General features: G+C 34.5%; 2 protein-coding genes across 2 annotated transcripts in view; both read right to left on the bottom strand.

The window, feature by feature from the left end:
- Window positions 1-2,065: 2,065 nt before the first annotated feature.
- LOC120521980 lies at window positions 2,066-16,526 on the bottom strand (the record flags this gene model as incomplete). Its single annotated transcript, XM_039743230.1, has 12 exons — window positions 16,440-16,526; window positions 15,852-15,899; window positions 15,735-15,761; window positions 15,612-15,638; window positions 10,722-10,757; window positions 10,025-10,060; window positions 9,800-9,934; window positions 7,784-7,900; window positions 7,244-7,501; window positions 5,346-5,453; window positions 4,220-4,264; window positions 2,066-2,095 (listed from the first exon to the last, which is right to left on the bottom strand). Coding segments are annotated over exons 1-12 (906 nt in total), but the record flags the coding sequence as incomplete, so codon positions are not given.
- Window positions 16,527-16,631: 105 nt separating this feature from the next.
- Window positions 16,632-19,916, bottom strand: part of LOC120521979 (collagen alpha-2(IX) chain-like) — a gene marked incomplete at its 5' end in the record, with an annotated part of 41,460 nt that continues 38,175 nt past the window's right edge. Inside the window, one exon of the mRNA XM_039743229.1 lies at window positions 16,632-16,670. Coding sequence (XP_039599163.1) covers window positions 16,632-16,670 — 39 coding nt within the window. The remainder of the gene's footprint in view (window positions 16,671-19,916) is intronic.

Below are 19,916 nucleotides of genomic sequence, written 5' to 3'. Positions count from 1 at the left end.
TTTGTGCTATGTTTGGTGATGCATGCTGTACCTATATCCCTAATAATACAGCTCCTGATGTATCAATTACCCGTGCTTTAGCTGATTTGACATGAACTAGATACTAATTCTGGCATTTCTAATCCTTGGGACAAATGGTTTATGTCCACTTTTGGGTCCTGGGGCCAATGGCTTAAATCAGTTTTCATCTCTCTTACGGTTGCTTTAATTGTTCTCCTGCTTGTAGCTTGCTGTATTGTTCCCTTGATAAGATACATTGTATCCAAGTATTTTACTGCCTCGATGGCAAAGGCTTATTTTTTACACAAAGAAAAAATGCTTCAGATCAGCACAGCCACCCCACACTCCTCCACCCACTCCACTCCATCCCCCTCTCCTACCCTTTCCTACTCAACTCTCCCTGATCAAATATTTTTGTTTGCTAAAAAAAGGGGGGAATGTGGAAGATGAATGTTCTCTTCGTTCCCTTGTACTAATTCATGTCTGAGAAGTAAGCTTTACGAAACCAAGTAACAGCATGCTTTGTTTTAGCAAACAGAAAAATGTTTGTGCAAAGGACTCAAGGTCTGAGCATTCCACACATGAGTCTGCCTTATCACGTTTTCCCTTAGCTTACATCTGAACGCCATAACAAAAGGAGCCAAGAAATCAAGTTGCACAAGGGGCGTTGAAGGGGCTCAAGGTTTGTGTATAATAAATGTGTTGACTGTTACATTTTATAATGATATTAAATTACGCATTCTAGGGGTATAAAACTGGACCCCACCCAACAGACGGGGTTCAGAAGAGCCCTGACGCTGTCATGTATATTTGATTGTCTGCTTTTCTGAAACTCTTCTCACCGTGACTCTAAAAATAAAGCTGCTTTATAACCACACCTGCTGTCGGGTCTGAGATTTCGTCCACAGTTCTTAAACTGAACAAGAGCCTGCTGCTATGTAAGATGCTCTCTTTTCAGTCAGATGTCTAATGGGAAGTTCCCTTTAGCAAATCTGGATAAACATTTTCTTCTGACTCAGAGGCCATGGATTTGTGGTCAGTATACCCATGTGAAGACTTGAAATGAAGAGAGGAGAGACCCTGAACAATTTCTCACCAGTCACAGAAAGATTCAGCAAAAGTTTATTTTAATAACCAGATCTTCTGTTAAAAGAAGGTCAGAAAACATGACTTTAGTTGAAAATTATTAACACGGACTGAATACTCTATGTGATCTTTATGTAGCACCAAGCCTGAAAATATATCACTTAAAATACTGAAAAAAGGCAAAAAAGTATGGAAAATTCAAAAAATCATTTAAAATTTACATCTAGAATATATTATTTTTAATACTAATATACAAATGCAGTAATATTATTTTTCAAAGTAACATGATTAACACGATGAAAAGACTAGATCCACACCAACATCAACTTTTAAAACAAGGATTTTATAGTGCTGTTGCAACACTCAGTTGCAGTTAGAAAATGTAATATGACAGTTTAATATATTTGGTATTCTATATTATATAGTATAAAGTCAAATTAATACAGAAAAATAATATTGCTGTTATTGGTGTTTATAAATCTTCTTATGAAAATAAAACCAACCCACATATTAAAAATATATGTGTAAAAATAGTTGTTTTATCCTTGTGATGTTTGAAAAAAATAAAAAAGTAGATATAACTCAGCTGCACATAATTCTCTTGACAGAGAGATGCAATTTCAGGTAAAGCCAGCCTTTCAGCCTCCAAAAGCAATAACTAAAATAATGTTTGCATCATGATCCGTAATAAAAGACTCATTGCACATTCTGTTTGGAAGATAAAATGCTACATGATATTACTAATCAAACCAAAATGCCTATTATATTTAAAATAACATCTTCTCTAAGTTGCTCCAGAAAAGAAGAATTTAAATAAAACATCATAGGTTCCCAATTATACTGTATTAACATATTTAAATTCAACTATGACATTAAAATGTCATAGCAGTGATTTCAAAATGAATAATCTTCTGGAGAGTGCAAAATATATATGATTTTCTACAGTAGCTCAAAACATCAGCTGACTAAAATGACTTACCTCTGATTCTTCATTGGAGAAACCCTCCTCCTTGATTAAAACAAGAGATTTTTTGTTAGTTCAATTGCCTTTACATATTTTTAGTTTTATTAATATATTTTGATGGTTTTCCTAAAAAAATGGTGAGACAGAAACAGAGAATGATGGATGAGCAAAATGAACACACATGGACAAATACATTAGCATTGCATTCAATTCAGTTCAATTCAGTTTTTCTTTTTTTTTTTTTGTATAGCTTTCTTCACTGAATGCAGGCACAAACTATGACAAGTTCTCAGGTAAGAAGCAAATACAAAATTAATAAATGACTAGTTATATAATGAGTACGCATAAAGACACAATGCATAGTAGTGCATAGCAGCATTAGCAGAAAAGATCATTGACCGTAGAAATAATAGCTCCATTAACAACAGGACACACAAAATGTAATGACTTTGCAAATTGCATATGCAAACAGGAAAAGGTAAGCTGCTGCTGAGAACGCATGAAACAGGGATACCAATGGTAAGATGTGACAATAGATGCTGCATTATTAGGCATTTCTTCTGTATTTCTTTTAATAACTACATACAAAGGTTACAAAGCTGGCTTTCATCACTTGTACTTGAGTGCCTGGAAATTCAACGTTACCACTGTATTTCAGTATGTTTCATTCAAGGAATTCAGTTGACTCACACATCTTTTAGATATACTGTAGTTAATGGGGGGGTGGCTGATTGGTTTGTGAGAGTGAGATATCTGAAGGACAGTTTTCCATTACATAGTTTGTTAAGCGCCTTGTATCCATTGTTTCCAAAACAGGCATTGTAATCAAAATTACATAAAAATTTTGGAATGAAGTTAAATGGGTATATTAATAAAAAAAGAATGACAAATGCAGTCATTAAAGTATTATGCACTATATTAATTGTAAGATAAAAGATGCCATTTCTTTTACACTCAGTTTCCTTGAATGAATATTTTTCTGTCATGTCTAATAAATATTTTTCCCTTTCTATACATACAGTTCTTCATTTGCTTGATGCTTATGAATTTCAATCAGTACAACACCATGCACAAATTATACTTATTATATATCAGTCTTCCTTTACCTTTTCATTCAATATAGTAATTTATACAATCAATCACTTTTTATCATACTATGTTCAGACAGGAGCATTATAAATACATAATGCTGGTATTAATAAAATAATATTGGTAGTAATACATAAATGATAGTTAACCCCAAGTAAATACAGTATAAATGCCTAATAGGTCAAGGGTGCCAGATATGTTTGCTCTGGCACAAAGGAGAGAACAGAGGATTGTGTTAAGGAGCAAGAAGAGATGATATAAGGATTGGCCGAAGATTGTGGCCAAATGACGTTGCAGAGAGAATGGTGTGCCACAGGCAGCTCAGGAAAGGCCAAAAAACACGCATCTGGGGTCATTTTATAGGAGGTGGGTATGGGGGAGGGGGAATAATTGTTGGTGGCAAATAGCAAAGTATGAAAGAAGCAAGCAATAACACACTAAAAGTTATGTAAGTATAAATTGCATTACTTGGTGACAATGCTGTCATTTTTTTAAATGTTGCTGTAAATAGTTAGAACAGAAATTAAATAATTTGAACAACTGATCAGCACAGCTTTCATAATGAATGTATTTTTATAAACAATAATGAATTAATTAAGGCAAGCACTTTGAAGTGTAATTTCTTTGTAAAATAACATTGTGCACTTCATATATAGTTTCATACAGCTGCCTGGGTTTATGACTACTGACAGGTTAAATTCTTTTTGTTGTTTTATTTTGTTTACTTTGTCAGAAAAATGTTCAATTAATTTTGAGAAAACAGAAAATAAGGGAGTCATCACTTTTAAATTTAATTCACTGCTCTTGTTTATAAATGAAGCTTGAAAGCATGTGGAAAGAACATTCAAATAAGTGCTTTGATCTTTCATGCAGTACGATTTTTCACAGTTAGTGGGGTAAACCTTGAAACAAAAAAAAAATGTGAGGGAAAGCTAATTAAATATAGTTACAATTTGGATAATGAACATTCTTCTGCTATTATTTAATTAAATTAATTAACTCAAAAGACTCATGCTATATTTTGATTTCTGCATATTGTGTATTGAAAAAAACATGTTTAATTTGTAAGTTATAATTTACCAGCATTGATTTCTGCCTTTTATTTCTCCTTGTGCTTTCCTTGCCCTGTTTAAGAATATCAAACATTGGTAAGAATAATAAAGACAAACAATAAGATTTTTATATCAGTTATAAGATATTTATAAGCTGTTTAGGTAGAGTTTAAAGGGAAATTAACAATGCTTTAAATATATTTTTAAAATTACATATCAAAGATAACAAGTTAATGATAATATATTCGTTTTTTAAGTGCCACTTCTTAAGGTTTGACAGGAACATAAAGGGTTTCAGTTTAGAAACAAGGAAATCTAAAGAACAGGAGTGGGTGAAGGGTATAAGGTATGGGATGGGAGGTCCTAAGTAACTAATATAAGGAAAAGAATATTTCCAGTCCAGTTGAGCCACATATAAACTACATTAATTTGAGAAAGGATGTTTTACTTTAAGTGATTCAGGCCAAGCAAAAGTGGTCCCAGCATCTGGGCAGAGTGGGGTACCATTAGGAGGCAACAGCTCAAATCCTGTGATTTTTAGTAATCAGGCAGGAATAGAAAGAGCATACAGGAACAGAGGACTTTGGTGTTATCCCCTTCACACCTGATATATTTGGGTCCAGTTATGGAGATCTGAGGTGGGTACCTGTACTCTTTTAAAAACAGATATATTTCATTGCTACTCAGGGGCAGCAGGAGGCTATACAAAAAAGTACAAATGTATTTGTCAAGCATTTGAGAATGAGATACGGGATGCAATAAGCCAATGTTTCAAAATGGTCACTATCTACCACATGTAAATGAGGTTGCATTTTGGATAAATAGATAACAACAACTCACTCTCAAGTGGAAAGAGACTTGTGAGCTAGAAGGACAAGCAGAAAAGGTAAATTCTCATAAAGATATGACACTCTGAGGGTAGATGAGTGTTGTGTTGTGTTTTGTGTATTCCAGCACTTTACCCTTAGTAAATGCAAACTATATCTTCAGCTCATTAAAAATATTTGTGACAACATATGTATTTACATACACAGACTCTCACATTATATATGCTATGTTAAAATTTATGAAAAACTCAATATTATTACATTGTTTTATTCGTTTATAAAGTTATATGCAGGACAAATATAATTTTCCTAATTCAAAGTGCTTACCTTTGCCTTGTCTTTACCTTTTCTTCTGTGGCCAGGACTTTTCTTGGTAGAATCAAAAAGTTGGGATGAGCCCGTTGGTTTTTCATCTTCTAAGTGAATGTGGTGCTTCTGTCATGAAGTTTACAAAATAACATTAACTGTAATGTCTCATCATACTCTTTAGCAGAATTGTTATTATTATTAATTACTTTGAGTCTAAACAGGAAAGTTACAGTCAAAGAAAAGCTTACTTTATGGTTTTTAAAGCAAAAGATAACATTATGACTACATGATTGTAGTGTAAAATGCAAATTATAGTATGGAGTGCAATCTCTGTTCAATTGTTAAAAAGATTGTTAAAAAGTGTGTTTGACTTGCAAGTTAGCACAGCCACAATTCTCATGAGTGTTGCTGAGAAGAATGTTAAAAAAGAGTGGAAGATGATGAATGGCAAGAGACTGACTTGTAGTTCCCTAAAAGAAACTATTATTTGCTCCTGAGTATTCTAAAAATGCTACAGCTGTTTTTGTCTATTCATCTTACATTGTAAGGCTAAATGCTTGTGTAATCAGGCTCTCATAAGGATGTTCATGAGACTTTGTTGTAGGGATTCACCACATCTAGACTAGGACTAATGTAATGTTTTCACTGTCTTTAAAGTGAGGAATTACACATGAGCGAATAGAAACTCCCTGTGTTTAACTTACAAAGCAATCTGTTGAACCTTGTATTATTGGTATAAATGAAAGGAAAAAGCCAAAGATTGCAAGTACAGGTTGACAAATAGTATCCTTCTTTTCCTACAAAAAATAACCACTGACATTCTGTGTTATGTAAGTGCATATTGATTCTTTATAAATTATTTTTACATATTATTTATTTAGTTATGTACAACTATTTCTAGCTTGCTGCTTTGTTTTTGTCTTGTAACCCTTCTTTTATATTGTGTAAAGTACTTTGAGCTACATTCCTTGTATGAAAATGAGCTATAGAAATAAAAATGTTGTTGATGGTGGTTCCTCTACCTCTTTCGAGGTCTTTAAGTATATTATTCAACAAGGTGAAAAAACTATATGCATTCAATAAATAATATGTGTAAATAAGTTCAAGTATAGTAGTTTACATTACATTGCGCAAATGTTTTTGGTATAGATGACTAAATAAAGAAATAAATACTCTAGTAAGAAGACTTGTATTTAATAGGAGCTGTTTCAGTCTTCTTTACCATTGTGGCAAGTGGCTGGGGGGGGTACCCAGCCGGGGCAGGGAGGCCGGAGGAGGGCTTACGCCTCCTCCAGACCATGAGGGAGCGACTGTCCTGGTGGCTTTAGGGACCATGGGAACCTAGCTTAGAAGCTCAACCCTATAGAAGCCTGTGGTCACCGCCAGAGCACCCCAATGCCTGTAGAGCCCAGGCCCTCAGCACTTCTGCCACACCCGGAAGTGCTGGGGAGAAGACCAGGGACCCCGGAGTGCTTCCGGGTGCGCAGCCGGTACTTCCGCCACACCAGAAAGGGCCAGTGGAAACTAATCGGGAGGCACCTGAAGCATGTCTGGGTGAGCTTAAAAGGGGCTGCCTCCCTCCATTCAATGGCATGAGTCGGGTGAGGAGAAGAACACAGCTCGGGAGGAGAGGAGTGGAGGCAGACCTAAGAGGCAAAGGCATTACGAGAGGCCTGGACTTTGGTGGTGAAAGTGGGTTGTGTGCTTCACTTTATTGTAAATAATAGTTGTAAATAAACGTGTGTGGTGCTTAAAACAATGTCCCCTGTCTGTGTCCGGGCTGTTCCCACACCATATTCCTGAAGCATAAATGCATCTTTGCAAAATGTCCTTTTAAAATTCACTGAGTATATTTTTTTCTTCCAATGTCTTATTTAAGGCAATGAATGAATGTTGGCAAATGGGGTTTATGTTACCTTTTCCAAATCATCCTTTTCTACATTTATTTCAGATGAGAACTTCACCCCTTCATTGTCCCATTCTTCGTCAATCCCTTCATGATCACTCTCTTCATGTTCTGTCACAGTAACATTTTCCAACTCCACAGTTCCTGTGTAAGTTTCTAAAGTGCCTGTTGGTAAACTCTGCAATATAAGGTCTTTTTCTGATAATTTATCAATAGCAGGATCAACATTAGGGGATAAAGTCCACTCTGTGCCAGTATGCTGGATTCCCTGAAGGCAAAAAAGAAATGAAAATAAGTTTATACTATTTGAGGCTATAAAGATTTGAACTATTATTTTCCCTACCTGTACATATATTTTTAATTTGAAAAATTCTTAGTCATCTTACATAAGCACAAATATCATTTTTGTTGACCTTCAATGAATGGCCTATCTAAATTTTAAAGGGTTACTTAAAATGGAATGAACTTATTTTATTTGCCTTCTTTATTTAACCAGCTTACAGCTCAGGGTTTTAAAAATATTCTGCACATCAAAATATTAATTTCTTACAGTTACAAAGGGTTGGGCAGTAGCAGGAATCATTTCCTGTATTTCAGCATCTAAGTCTTCTTCAATTACTTCAATTTCCGTCAGAGGTTCACTAGACACTTCATATTTCAAAGAACTCTGCACAGAAAGTAAACATCCAGTATTAATTTAGAATATTACTGCAGTGAGATAAATTAGATTAAAGCTGTAGTTTGGAAAAAGATGAAATCATGTTTTAATGTCCACAAAGTAAAGCAAGATGTGTTGTATCCTATATGGTGGTTCTGCAGAAAAATATCAGCTGTATAAAGTTTATATGCTAAGCATATATTATATATATATATATATATACCGTATATACAGTATATATATATATATACGTATATACAGTATATATATATATATATATATATACATACACAGTATATATGTATCTATGTGGGTGTTTGTATACATATACACTGTATAATAAATGTCAAAGTATAATCTGTTTCAACTGTAAATTTATAGGTAGATGACTGGGTGTCAGCAGCTGATTCTTTATTCAGAAGTAACTTACAAACCAAAAGCATATTAAGTACTGTAAATAATAACCCAGGTATTTAAGCATTATATTATTATTGTATTTGGACAACAGGGCATCAGTAGTTGATTTAAAGTGTAAAGAACATAAAAATCTAAGTTGAACTGTCTGTTCTAACATAACATATTTATTATATCTTTGCAATAAAGTATAACTTTTTAATTAAAAAATCAATACCTGAAGGGATGTACAAAAATGGAAACTCAAAGTTGAAATAAATACTACAAAACAGGCTTGACACCCTGACTGTCATGTGGGGTGGTTGGTCCACTTCCCCATTATAGTAACATGTAAAGCTGCTACTTTTTACCTCTCAGCTCCTTCTAATCTCTTCAGAAGCATGCCAACATTTCCAACTGTTTACTTTAAACTTTCTATAATGCTAGGGATAAAAGACGTTTCTAATGTCATCTATAACCACATTCACTGGCATCAACAAAGCCATTTTTGTTCAGCTCCTTGGACATTTCTTTTGACCTGTTCATCAGCACACTAACAAACTATCTTTTCTGATCAGACTGATACAGACTTTTGGTAACACGTTACTTGTTGATTGTCTTCTCACCATCCTGTTCTTCCTCTCTCCCATTTTGACTTTTACTCATCCTCTTACACTCCCACTATGCTGCTTCAAGTTTACCAAATGGAAACAAATGTTGTTAACGGACATAGAGTACATGCTTTAAGAAAAAATACTTTAAAGATATCTTCATAAAGGTTGACATTTTATGAAGAAAAAATTGTGGGTATTAAATAAATTGTTGATGTACAACTTAAGATACTTAAAGTATTTTAAGGCCTATATTTCAATTTGTATTTTCATGCCTATTTCGTGCTTGTTTTTCACTGTGGGTCACATATGGTGAGTTAGTGTTGAAAGTAACTTTATTTGCATTAAATTGTTTGCATTAAGTTATTTATTCATGTTATTTACATTGATGTAATTTTAAAGTCCTTGTGAAAAGTTCTTCACTAAAATGCATGTAAGTATGTAGAGTATTTGCCTGTTTTGATGTGAGGCAAAACGTGTAGAGATGTATCAAAAAATAATTGTTGTTTAAAACAAAACAATGTATATGTGGATGACATGTGTTTAATGTTTCCGCTTTAAACAGTGTCATTTGCCCACCCTGTTTTCTTTGGGGATGAGTTAGCTACATTTTGTTATTTTCACTATCTCTGGTAGATGGTGTGTACTTGTAAATGTTAAAACTGTCCTGTTTGCAGCTTATTGTTATTTTACTATTTAACTTTTCTGGATTGTTTCAGGGAATAAGGTTTTCAAACAACAGTGTATCTGATTAAGTGTTACATAGGTAAACTCAGCTATGGAATTATAGCTCTTAAAGTTTTAGAATAATGAATAAAACAGGACCATCATGACATTAAAATTCACTATGAAACAACATTTATTTCTTCTGTAAATATAATGCATTAATACAATAGTCACTTACAGTATAATCAGTAGTCTGCTTGTAAACCTGTTTTTTTCTCTCAGATTTAGCTTTTTTAGGGCTTGTGAGCTGTTGAAGAACTTCTTCCATCCCCTCCTGCAGAAGCTTGTTAACCAGGCCTCTGAGAAGAGATAACTGCAAAAAGAAAAGTAATTTAGCACAAACATCAAAATATTCACTGCTTGTTAAATTCAGTGTATCACTTACATGGCAGAAACAACCTACCTTAATACCATAGGCTTCAAACATTTTTTCTATATCCTGGATTTAAACAGAAGAACAAATAAATAAATACTATGAATGACATAAGTTTATATATTTGAATAAAATAAAAATAAAAATTAAATCTTACATGCAGAAAATACACTGCATTGTGTCAACCATTTCATACAAATACAGGTATTTAGCTGTTTTTAATGTGGTAATTTATACCTCCGCCAACTGTCACACCTGATTTTACTTTGCAGCTTTTTTTCTAGCATCGTACATTTCTTTACATACTGTATTACAATGGCATGTGCATTATGTGATCTGGTAAGTGATATTGTCTGAAGTGACCACACTACCTCATTACTTTATACAAGTATTTTTATTACTTTTTATTTCATATACAGTATATTCCCCTAGAGGAATATTTAGAGCTTTATATTAATGTTAAAAACAGGAATAATTAACTGAAATAATTAACTAAAATAGTAAGAGATTAGGACATACTGACAGTGGCCATTTGGCCTCCATTAGTATAGGCCCAATATGGATGAAGGTGGAATGGAGAGGTTTTCAAGGCATGAAAAGATTCACTGGCATAATGAACACCACTCTTATAAGTTATATCTGGCTGCATAAATCATGAACACACTTGTATAAGTGTGAATGGATTACAACATAAATTATGCTGGCGCTTAAGTTTATTTAAAATTACCTTCATTTCAATTGCTTTTCCAGGACCAGGATCACCCTGTAAATATTTTCAGAAACAAGTTTGAACTGATGCAGTTTCTTTTTTTAAATAACTATAAAATAAAAATGATTCCAGCAATAAAACAAATCCCCTACGCTTGTTAATAGTTGCAGTATCTATGGCTCTAGTCCTTAACAATACATGCATGGATGGCTGAATGGTGGATAATACTCATTTACTGTATATTTATAGAGCCATTTAGTAGCCACTGTAACCCAGAATTACAGCCAACAAAGCAGACAATTGATGTGATTTATTCAGCGCAAACAGAATAAAGTTAATTTTGTAGGGAGGGCACAATGTACAAAAGGAAACCAAGATAAAATTAAACAGTGCAGGCTCATTTGATTATGCACAGAGGCTTTACCTCTGTTTGCAGGTTGAGGTCAAATTTTCCTGTATTTCCTATAATATATAACTCACCAGAACACTAAATTCCCACCTTACTCTATCCTTTTTTCTCTCCCCTCTGTGGCTATTTCCTTGCCTGTGAGTGTTCACCCACATCACATCCTGACATTTAGTTTCAAATCATAAAAGGCCAGGAAATGCTCATGAAACATCAGCAGGGTTTCAATTCTGGAATAAGGGTTGATCCTACACTATAAAACTCCAGCTTCACTATCACATATTATGACCTCCAGGGGCCTCATGTATAAACAGTGCGTACGCACAAAAATGTTGCGTAAGAATGTTTCCACGTTCAAATCGGGATGTATAAAACCTAAACTTGGTGTAAAGTCACGCACATTTCCACGGTAGCTCATACCCTGTCGTATGAAGTTCTCTGCTTGGTTTTGCAGACTGGGGGCACCCAGCGTCAAAGCAGTGCTACTGTTCTTGTGTGGTTATCCTTTCTTTTTTAGATCTACATCCCTGACGCAGCTTTATAAATACACTGAAATTAACCACATATTGTTTATTAGTTTAATGCATTTGATTGTAATAAATCTGTAACAATAAAATGGTCCACAGAATGGTCAAACTATTCCAAATACCATAACTGCTTTAGCGTTGTTACTCTCACTGCACCTCGGATCCCACATTGGAACATCTTTTTCCATATTACTCTCACTGCACCACTTGGAGTATTTATATCACTGAGTGTGAATCACAGCTGTACAGCAGCTGATCGGAAAGAAAATTATCGGTATACAGCATCAAGCACACGTTGCCTCAGCCATGCTGACTATTGAACTGCTCTCATATGACAAACGCTTTAGAGCCTTTCCAGTACTGAACTTGCGGTTCAGAAACAGTTTCATCCCAAGAAGTCTAAACACACTCAATCAGTCCATCAAGTGCTCCTTGTAGAACTGTTTGTACTTATTAGTACAATCTCCTCACTGTAAACTTGCACTACAGTTATAATATTGCACAACCTGAGCCACTTTATAAAGCGCATATTTACATATGATGACGATATCAATTTTAACATGAAATGCAGCAAAATATGTTTATTTTATTATACAGATAAAACTTTAACTTTACTTTAAACTTTAACTACACGGTGCCGCAGCGCTAGTGAGCCGATGGCACTCCGTTCACAGATTGTTCCTGCCTCGTGCTGTATTCTTGCTGGTGCTGATGTGACACTGGAAGGATAGATAGATAGTAGAACATGTTTAATTATTCTAAGATATTTTGGTGTTCCATGAAAGTTTTGAAGAATTGGCGTTCTAAGCTTACAGATGGCTTAACGTCTATTACAGAGCTGATTGCGTGGCGACTGGGTATTTGGAGAAAGAAAAGTAAAGACAGGAATTGGAGGTTAGTACGTTTGAAAGAGACAGTACTGCTGCAATACAGCATTTCATTGAAGGTAGCATGAGACATGAACAATCACTGCACCACCGTGTTCCCATGTTTAAAAACATGATTTAACTCCTAATATCATGAAAATGATATCACATATAGATCTCAGTATTTTAATTATTCAGAGAGCTGTAATATCACAAATGTAATGAATTCTGTGTCCAGTCAGAGGAAGAGAAAGCCCGGAAACACTTAGTGATTCACACACATAGAGCACATAGAAGATCAAATACAAAATAAAGCATTTAATGTGCTACTTTAGTTATGATGGGATTGAGAAACTAGTAAATTAAATGATTTTAAGATTAAGTTTATGATGTTCTACTTTAATGACAAAATAAACTACGTGATTAAAGTGGAAATTTAGAGATTAAAGTTGACATTTCATGCTTTTTCACCACTGTGTGCCTTTTTTTTCTTTGTACCCTAATAAGCTTTCATATGATACTCGGACGGTGGGCTACAACTCGCCTTTTCATGACGTCTTTGATATCTGACAACTTCTTTTTATTTTTGGGCACTGTGCGACTTTGTGAACGTGAGCTTTTGAGTTTCTCCGACACACTATGTCAACTTCCAACTTCCTTTTTTGTTTATAGCACTGTTTAAACCAACAAATAGTACATTTTTCTTTGCCTCCACTTGGTATTCACTGAAATTCTTCTATTTGCCCTCTTGCTTTTGTCATTGCCTTTTCACAGAAGGCTGAGCTTAAGGGCTATTTATATTGATTTGCACATTCAAAGAGGCGTAATTCTGGGAGGAGTTGGGGCCAGACAGCAGGCGCGTGCACGTGCGTTACTTTTCACACTGATCAGGATTTATGTAGCGGAAGAACGTGGAAGTTGGTGAACGCACAGATATATGCATATGGTTTTTTCTGTGCGTACACACATTCCCGCTTTTGTGCTTACGCCATGTTAAAGTGTGAGTTCTACGCACGGCATTATACATGAGGCCCCAGGACACTAGAGCGAAAATTTCACTTACCCTCTGCTAGGCTTGTCTGTGTCAGCAGTGAATCATTAGTTAATAGTTAATCTTTCCTACTTCCCTCTTGCCTGCTGGAGGAATCTTGGAGAAGTGTCATTTTTACATTAATGGTCAGTGGGACACTTCTTTATCCAATGTCATGTAAAATAAGTAATACGATTCCCTTGGTAATTTACCTTGTTTTTAACTTCTCAAGCTTCTATCTTATGCTTAATACTTACCTAGAAAAATACCACTTGTTCTGTTATGTGAAAGTTTCTTTGTACTGGGTTCAGCAAGCCTTTTTCCACCTCATGCAGTTTGCTCTACTGTCCCTGTCATGTTTTAAGTTTACCCTTTGGCGTACATGCAGCTTTCCAGTTTTATGATGGGGCTGGAGGGCTACAACTCTTAATTCTACTGCCATTTACTCCCTCAAAGGTAGTCAAAGTAATTTGGAATGGTAAGAAAGGAGATCATTATGAGGAATGATTAGTGCATAAGACATTACAGTGATCAGAATACATATGGGCTGAATAGAGTCTTGATTTTCATATACTGTACTAATGAAGAGGACTGCCTGATGGCACTAAATTTGAAAAAGTCTTATGTGTGCTCCATTTACATTTACATTTATTATTTGCCAGATGTTTATGCCCAAAGTGACCTACAGATTAGGTCATTGAGTAAAACATCAGTTAGGTGTCTGTTTTGAATCAAGGGTTACAAGGCTAGGTTACAAAATTGACCAAAACAAGTGACAAGTGCTTTAGGTAAGCAGCCATTAAACAAATTCATACAGAGGAAAAGTTAACCTACAAACCTAATATCAAAACCATGCTCCTTCCACTTTTTAGAAAATAATCCAGCAGTGTGATACATGGTCATAGTGCAAAATTAACACATATGTAGCAAATTGTTTTAGTTTGTTTGCACTGTCCAGAAAAACCTGGTAGCCCTAAACTTTTTGCTCAAGTCATGCCTTGCATTTAGTCTATATGTTTTATTTGTGTTATTGTGGCCTCAAAGGTCTTCAGTTTCAATGCTGTTTCAATTTAGGCAGTTCATAACTAATATATTATCCTGAGCTTCATTTAAATCTGTATTGCTATATTTTGTCAGATTATGATAATGTCCAAAGTGAATCATAATAATACATTTTATCTGCCAATTAAGATAGAACAGGAACCAGCATCCCATTATTGGATGTGAATGATATGTGATCTTGTTCATCATTAGAAAAGGCATTAGAACAAGAGAGACTTATGCTGTGAGTTGGGTAAATTAATTTTAACTTTAGAGAAGTCTGCACACATAAAGAAAAATTGCCCCACCAAATGTTTTATGCCAAAAATGTTACTGTCCTATAGTATTCTTTGAGTCCTTCCTGCCTTACTGCTATGATAATTGACTATTATCTTCTAAGGCACCCTCTAAAATGACACCATCTGCTGGCTCTTTTCAACCTAAATCAACATAAATAAGTACACTCATATGTGAGTTTCTGTCTTCCCCTGGTCTTATATGGACAACTCTGCTATTGTCTGTCAGCTGGATAGAGTATTTGTCCTTGTCAATCCCTTGCTAACTGGACACCCCCTAATAATGAAAAATTCTATATATGGATAATACATTTAACATTAAAAATAAAAAAATTCTCCTTTAACATCACATAAATAAATTACTGTAGTAAAATAGTGCTTTTTCAAAATATTCTGTTTAGGGGTGATGTATTGATTGCTGAAGAAGAGGAACAGAATAGGTACCTTCTTGCTGAAATGATCATAAAATGCACCTTATGTGTTCTTATGGTGTTAATGTATTTGTGTATTTCCTTTATTATTTAGAAATAATTTAAAAGTAAGTAATATGTGAAGGCAGTGGCCACCCCTCGGCCCTTATGTCCTTGAAAGTAAATTCTGAAGTGGTTCTGAAACTTCATCATACGATTATACAACAGATAAGCAAGTGTGTAGCATATGATACTTTATATTTCATGAAGCGAAGGAGAAAAAAATAGGACTTTTTACAAACATTATACTATGGACCATCATGAACTCTTACCTTTTCACCTTTTTCTCCCTTTTCTCCCTAAAACAACCAAAAATACAATTTTTGGACAGCTTTAGCAATTCTTTTAAGGTTTAGAATACACTTTACCATAAAAGTCAAAAGTAGAAAATGTACCTTCATCCCTGGGTTTCCTGGAGGACCCTTAATAAAGAGTAATTATATGTTATTATACACATCATATACAGTCTAATGTTATAAATTATAAATTGTCAGTATAAACTACAAACTCACTGGAATTCTAATTGTATTTAAGGCATGGGCTGGTGGACCTGGTGCATCCTAAAATATAATAAGATGTTATTGACTTGGAGAAAACAAACATTGAATTTGGAAATAATTCTTTGTTTAGATTTATGCAAGTAGCTTTCAAAAATATCATTTGATGTCCACCACATGCTGTGTGGTTTACTCATTAATTACACCAATAAAGATAAAGATAAACAAATTCTAAGCCTAAAAAAGAAGAAATATTCAGCTATTTTACATAAACTGACATTGTACAATATGTACAGTAAAAGAAAGAAGTCTTGTAGTACCAGGGTTCAGACATCTAGTCACTAATAATAAATATGCATATAATTATATCACAAAAGTCAATAATTACTAAAGTTGAAATTCATTATTTGGAATTTTCACAATTATTGTTTTCATGTATTGAAGAAAAGCACAATAAAATCAGGTCAGAACCAATGTTCTATAAAAGAGAACAGAGGCAGTAAGACACTTGCCTGAGTTTCATTTCACATGACATAAGAGTTACTAATATAATTTATATTAAAGAGAAAATATAAACTAAGAATATTCAGGCACTTTGCTTACCTCTTCTGGTGTAGCTATGGTGGGGAAGTTTAGCAGCATAGGAGGTCCTGGTAAACCTGGTAGACCTTGCTCTCCTTTTGCTCCATCTTTCCCTAAGAAAGAAAAAATATGTTAAGGTTTAAAATGGCTGGATAAATTAATTATTATTATTCATATGCATCCTGCCTGATCAAGTAAAACAATTTAGTGTACTTACATCTTTTCCTGGAGATCCCATTTCCCCTTTTGTCCCTGCCAAAGCATTAAAAACAACAAATACATTTAAAATTAATAGTCTTTAGTGATGTCCTGGATGCAACATATTAAGATTAACAATCTTCACAGCTTTGCCAAGGGAGCAATTCAATTAAATATGTAAGTCTGAAACACACAGCTGAGTGTTTTAGAGGTGCTTGCATTCCATGCTGCATTCACTGCTAACTCAAAAGGGAACAGTCAATCATTACCAATCAGTTATGTCATTTTCCAGAAAAGAAGTATAATAGCTTAAATTTAAATGATGTGTATTTTCAGTAAATGAAAAAGACAGAAAAGTCTGATTAGCAAGAATTAGACTACACTCTTCCAGAGATCTGTTTTCTAAATTTAGAATGTTATACAGTTTCCTGATGTTAAAATGATTGCTAGAAATATAAAACAGGGTGAAGAATAATCTAGGCAAAAAAACCCATTAAAATCTCTTTTGTGTAAATAAGGCAGAATAACTGATCTTTAGCACTTGTTTATTTCTGTAAAACAAACTTCTGATATTAAAAAGTGTTGTCCTTTGCCTGTCAGGCTTTTGAGGTCAGTTTGGGAAATAGACAGTGTAAAAATAAGAAATATACCAAAAGTGAAGCATAGTGCTTGTTTCTGCTTCATTTTCTTTTTAAAGTTTTTGTTTAATTATTCATAATATGTATAATTATTTATTTGCTTTCAGAACAAATTCTGTTTTCTTTCATTCATATCTGCATAAATCAAATAATTTTTTTCTTTATAAAATTTAATTAAATTGATTTCAAAAATTGCATTACAATAAATTATATGACAATTGCACAACATGTATAAAATACTACATCTTATTCATAACATATTATATACCCTCTCCCCTACCCATCCATAAAACAAAGAAAGATATTAGATTTAATTTGAAGTTATCTCAGTTAAAGTGTGTAAAGTAGTAATGCAATGCTTCAGCATCAAAAATGGAGTTTAAGTGACGGCAGGCTCCTCTAAAGGATGTACTATGTTGTTAAAATAAATCTTCAACATAGTGTAGACTTTTTCTTCAAAAGTTTTTTATTTGTTTGTCTTATGGGTAAAACCAAAACTATTATAAATGTTAATAATCAATGAATAGGATAATTAAATCCATTGTACCTAATCAAGTTTCTCTTGCACACTGCCTGCCCGTAAACAAATACAGTAGACAAACATCCTGTATGACTTCAATCACGGACTAGTTTACTGATTCAAGTTTAGCCTGAGAGAGGTCACTTCAACTTGTATATTTTGTATACAGCATTTTCTTGTTTTACATGTCAGGCTGCTACTCCTGTTGGCAAAATCATTCTTTAAGCAGTCAGTTCAAGCTTTTGAAATAGCGCAGAGTTCTACGCACATGTCTGTGTGCCCAGGTCTTATGGTTGAATGTGCCATCACTACAAACTTATAATATATAATATGTAATATTTTATATATAACAAATATAAATGTTTTATTTTAATTTTTTGAAAAACAGATTATATAAATAACACAATACAATAAATACAACATTTGTATAGAAAAAGGAAAACAACAATCATAGAATAAAGCACATTTTAAAAATCTAAGTAAGTGAAAGTAAATAAAAGTGCTGAGAATCTGTTCTGTGTCCAAACTGGTGACGTGGGTGCCTGGGGACTAAATTTGACTTCTTAGACTGCTGTCTCACTGTTACCAACTCACCTGTGGCTGAACTGGTGCTGCTAATTTTGGCTGTGCAGTGACTACAGTGGAGCCTGGAGAGATGGATGTTGAATTATAAATGATTGAATTGTCTAAACAATTTGAGACAATCTTTCCACTACTTACTACTGTCCGCTTCTTCTCTTCTGTCTGTTCTTTTTTCACGTTTTTCTCCCAGACTCATAAATACTCTCATGAATTATGCAAAACAACACTGATTACGTCTAATATTGCTGTCTAATCTAATCTGAATAAATATCTGTTCATCAAATAAACTTCCGCAATAGAGATTGGAGCAAAAACCAAAAAAAGAACTGTGTCATTGTAATGAGTCAATTCTTTTTTTTGGGGGGGGTTTGCAATGAGTATCTATGTAAATGGGGGCCAAGGCAATTTTCTGCCTGGCCTGTCCTGTCACTATGCCTCTGTATTAAGATACAGCTAGTAGCAGTAGCAGTAGTAGTACCGTTTACTGTAATTTCAACCATATACAGTTAGTATAGTACACAGTGAAATGAAACAACATTCCTCTAGGACCACTGTGTTACATAGAACACAGGAATATAGAAAAAAAAATACACATTTTAACATAAAGTGCTTGTATGCAACCATGTGCAAACATTGCAGGACAGTGCAAAGACAGATAGTGGTATAAACGAAGACAGTGCAGCGCCGACCAGTACACATTTATGATATCTACAGGTGCAAAAGATTAGCAGGTTGTGCCAAAATGCAACAAAACCTTAATAGAAGGAACAGATGTAAACATGAACTGGAAGTAGGAAGAAAGTAACAGTATGATAATAAATAAAACTAGCCAACAAGCGATTATTTATTGATGAGTGAACACTTCCTGAAAGACACAGTTGTCCAAATGGGGAGGGTTTGAGGATACAACTGTCAGTGAATGAAAAGATGGAACTCTGGAGAGAGCAACATACAATTGTCCGTGAGTGAAAACAGGTTTTGGCAGATACAGGCATATTTTTTTTAAAGTTTGTCCTTGTGCCAGTCATTGCAAACGCCAATCTAACAGGAAATTGTCTGCATGTAAAAATAAAAGGAAAATTAGAATCTGATGGGGTCAGGGAAATCCGGGGAATAAGGACAGTTTGTGAGGTAGCAGATTTGACAGTCTTACACTCCAGTACATTGCAGTGTATGCTGGTAACAGAAAGTCTAGTGCCATTACAGAGACCTTTTGCTGGCATGAGGTTCCTAAAGAAGCATGATGACTGAACCAATTTTAATTTTGAGTTTATGCGGAGGCATGCCAGTGGGAGGAAGACTATTAAGAAATTCTTCGGGGAATGCAAGTTGATCTGCAGATTCGTCTGTGACGATGGAGTCAATGCTGGTGAAAGTTACTGTCATTTGGGATAAGTTTCAGCACTTGTTCATTAAGGTGCAGTGAGTCTTCGTTGGTGATGCTTAATATAGCTCACGTACGGAGTTGCTCCAGAGTGACAGTTGAGAAGTCGATGTCATCATATAATTGCCTCGAGAGCGATGTTGGAAGCCTGCGGAGGGTTAGAGTTGGCGGGCGGG

The sequence above is a fragment of the Polypterus senegalus genome, unplaced genomic scaffold, assembly GCF_016835505.1.
Source record: "Polypterus senegalus isolate Bchr_013 unplaced genomic scaffold, ASM1683550v1 scaffold_3037, whole genome shotgun sequence".
Classification (NCBI taxonomy): Eukaryota; Metazoa; Chordata; class Cladistia; order Polypteriformes; family Polypteridae; genus Polypterus; species Polypterus senegalus.
The sequence above is the reverse complement of the archived record's forward strand: the minus strand, read 5'-3'. Positions and strand labels throughout refer to the sequence as shown.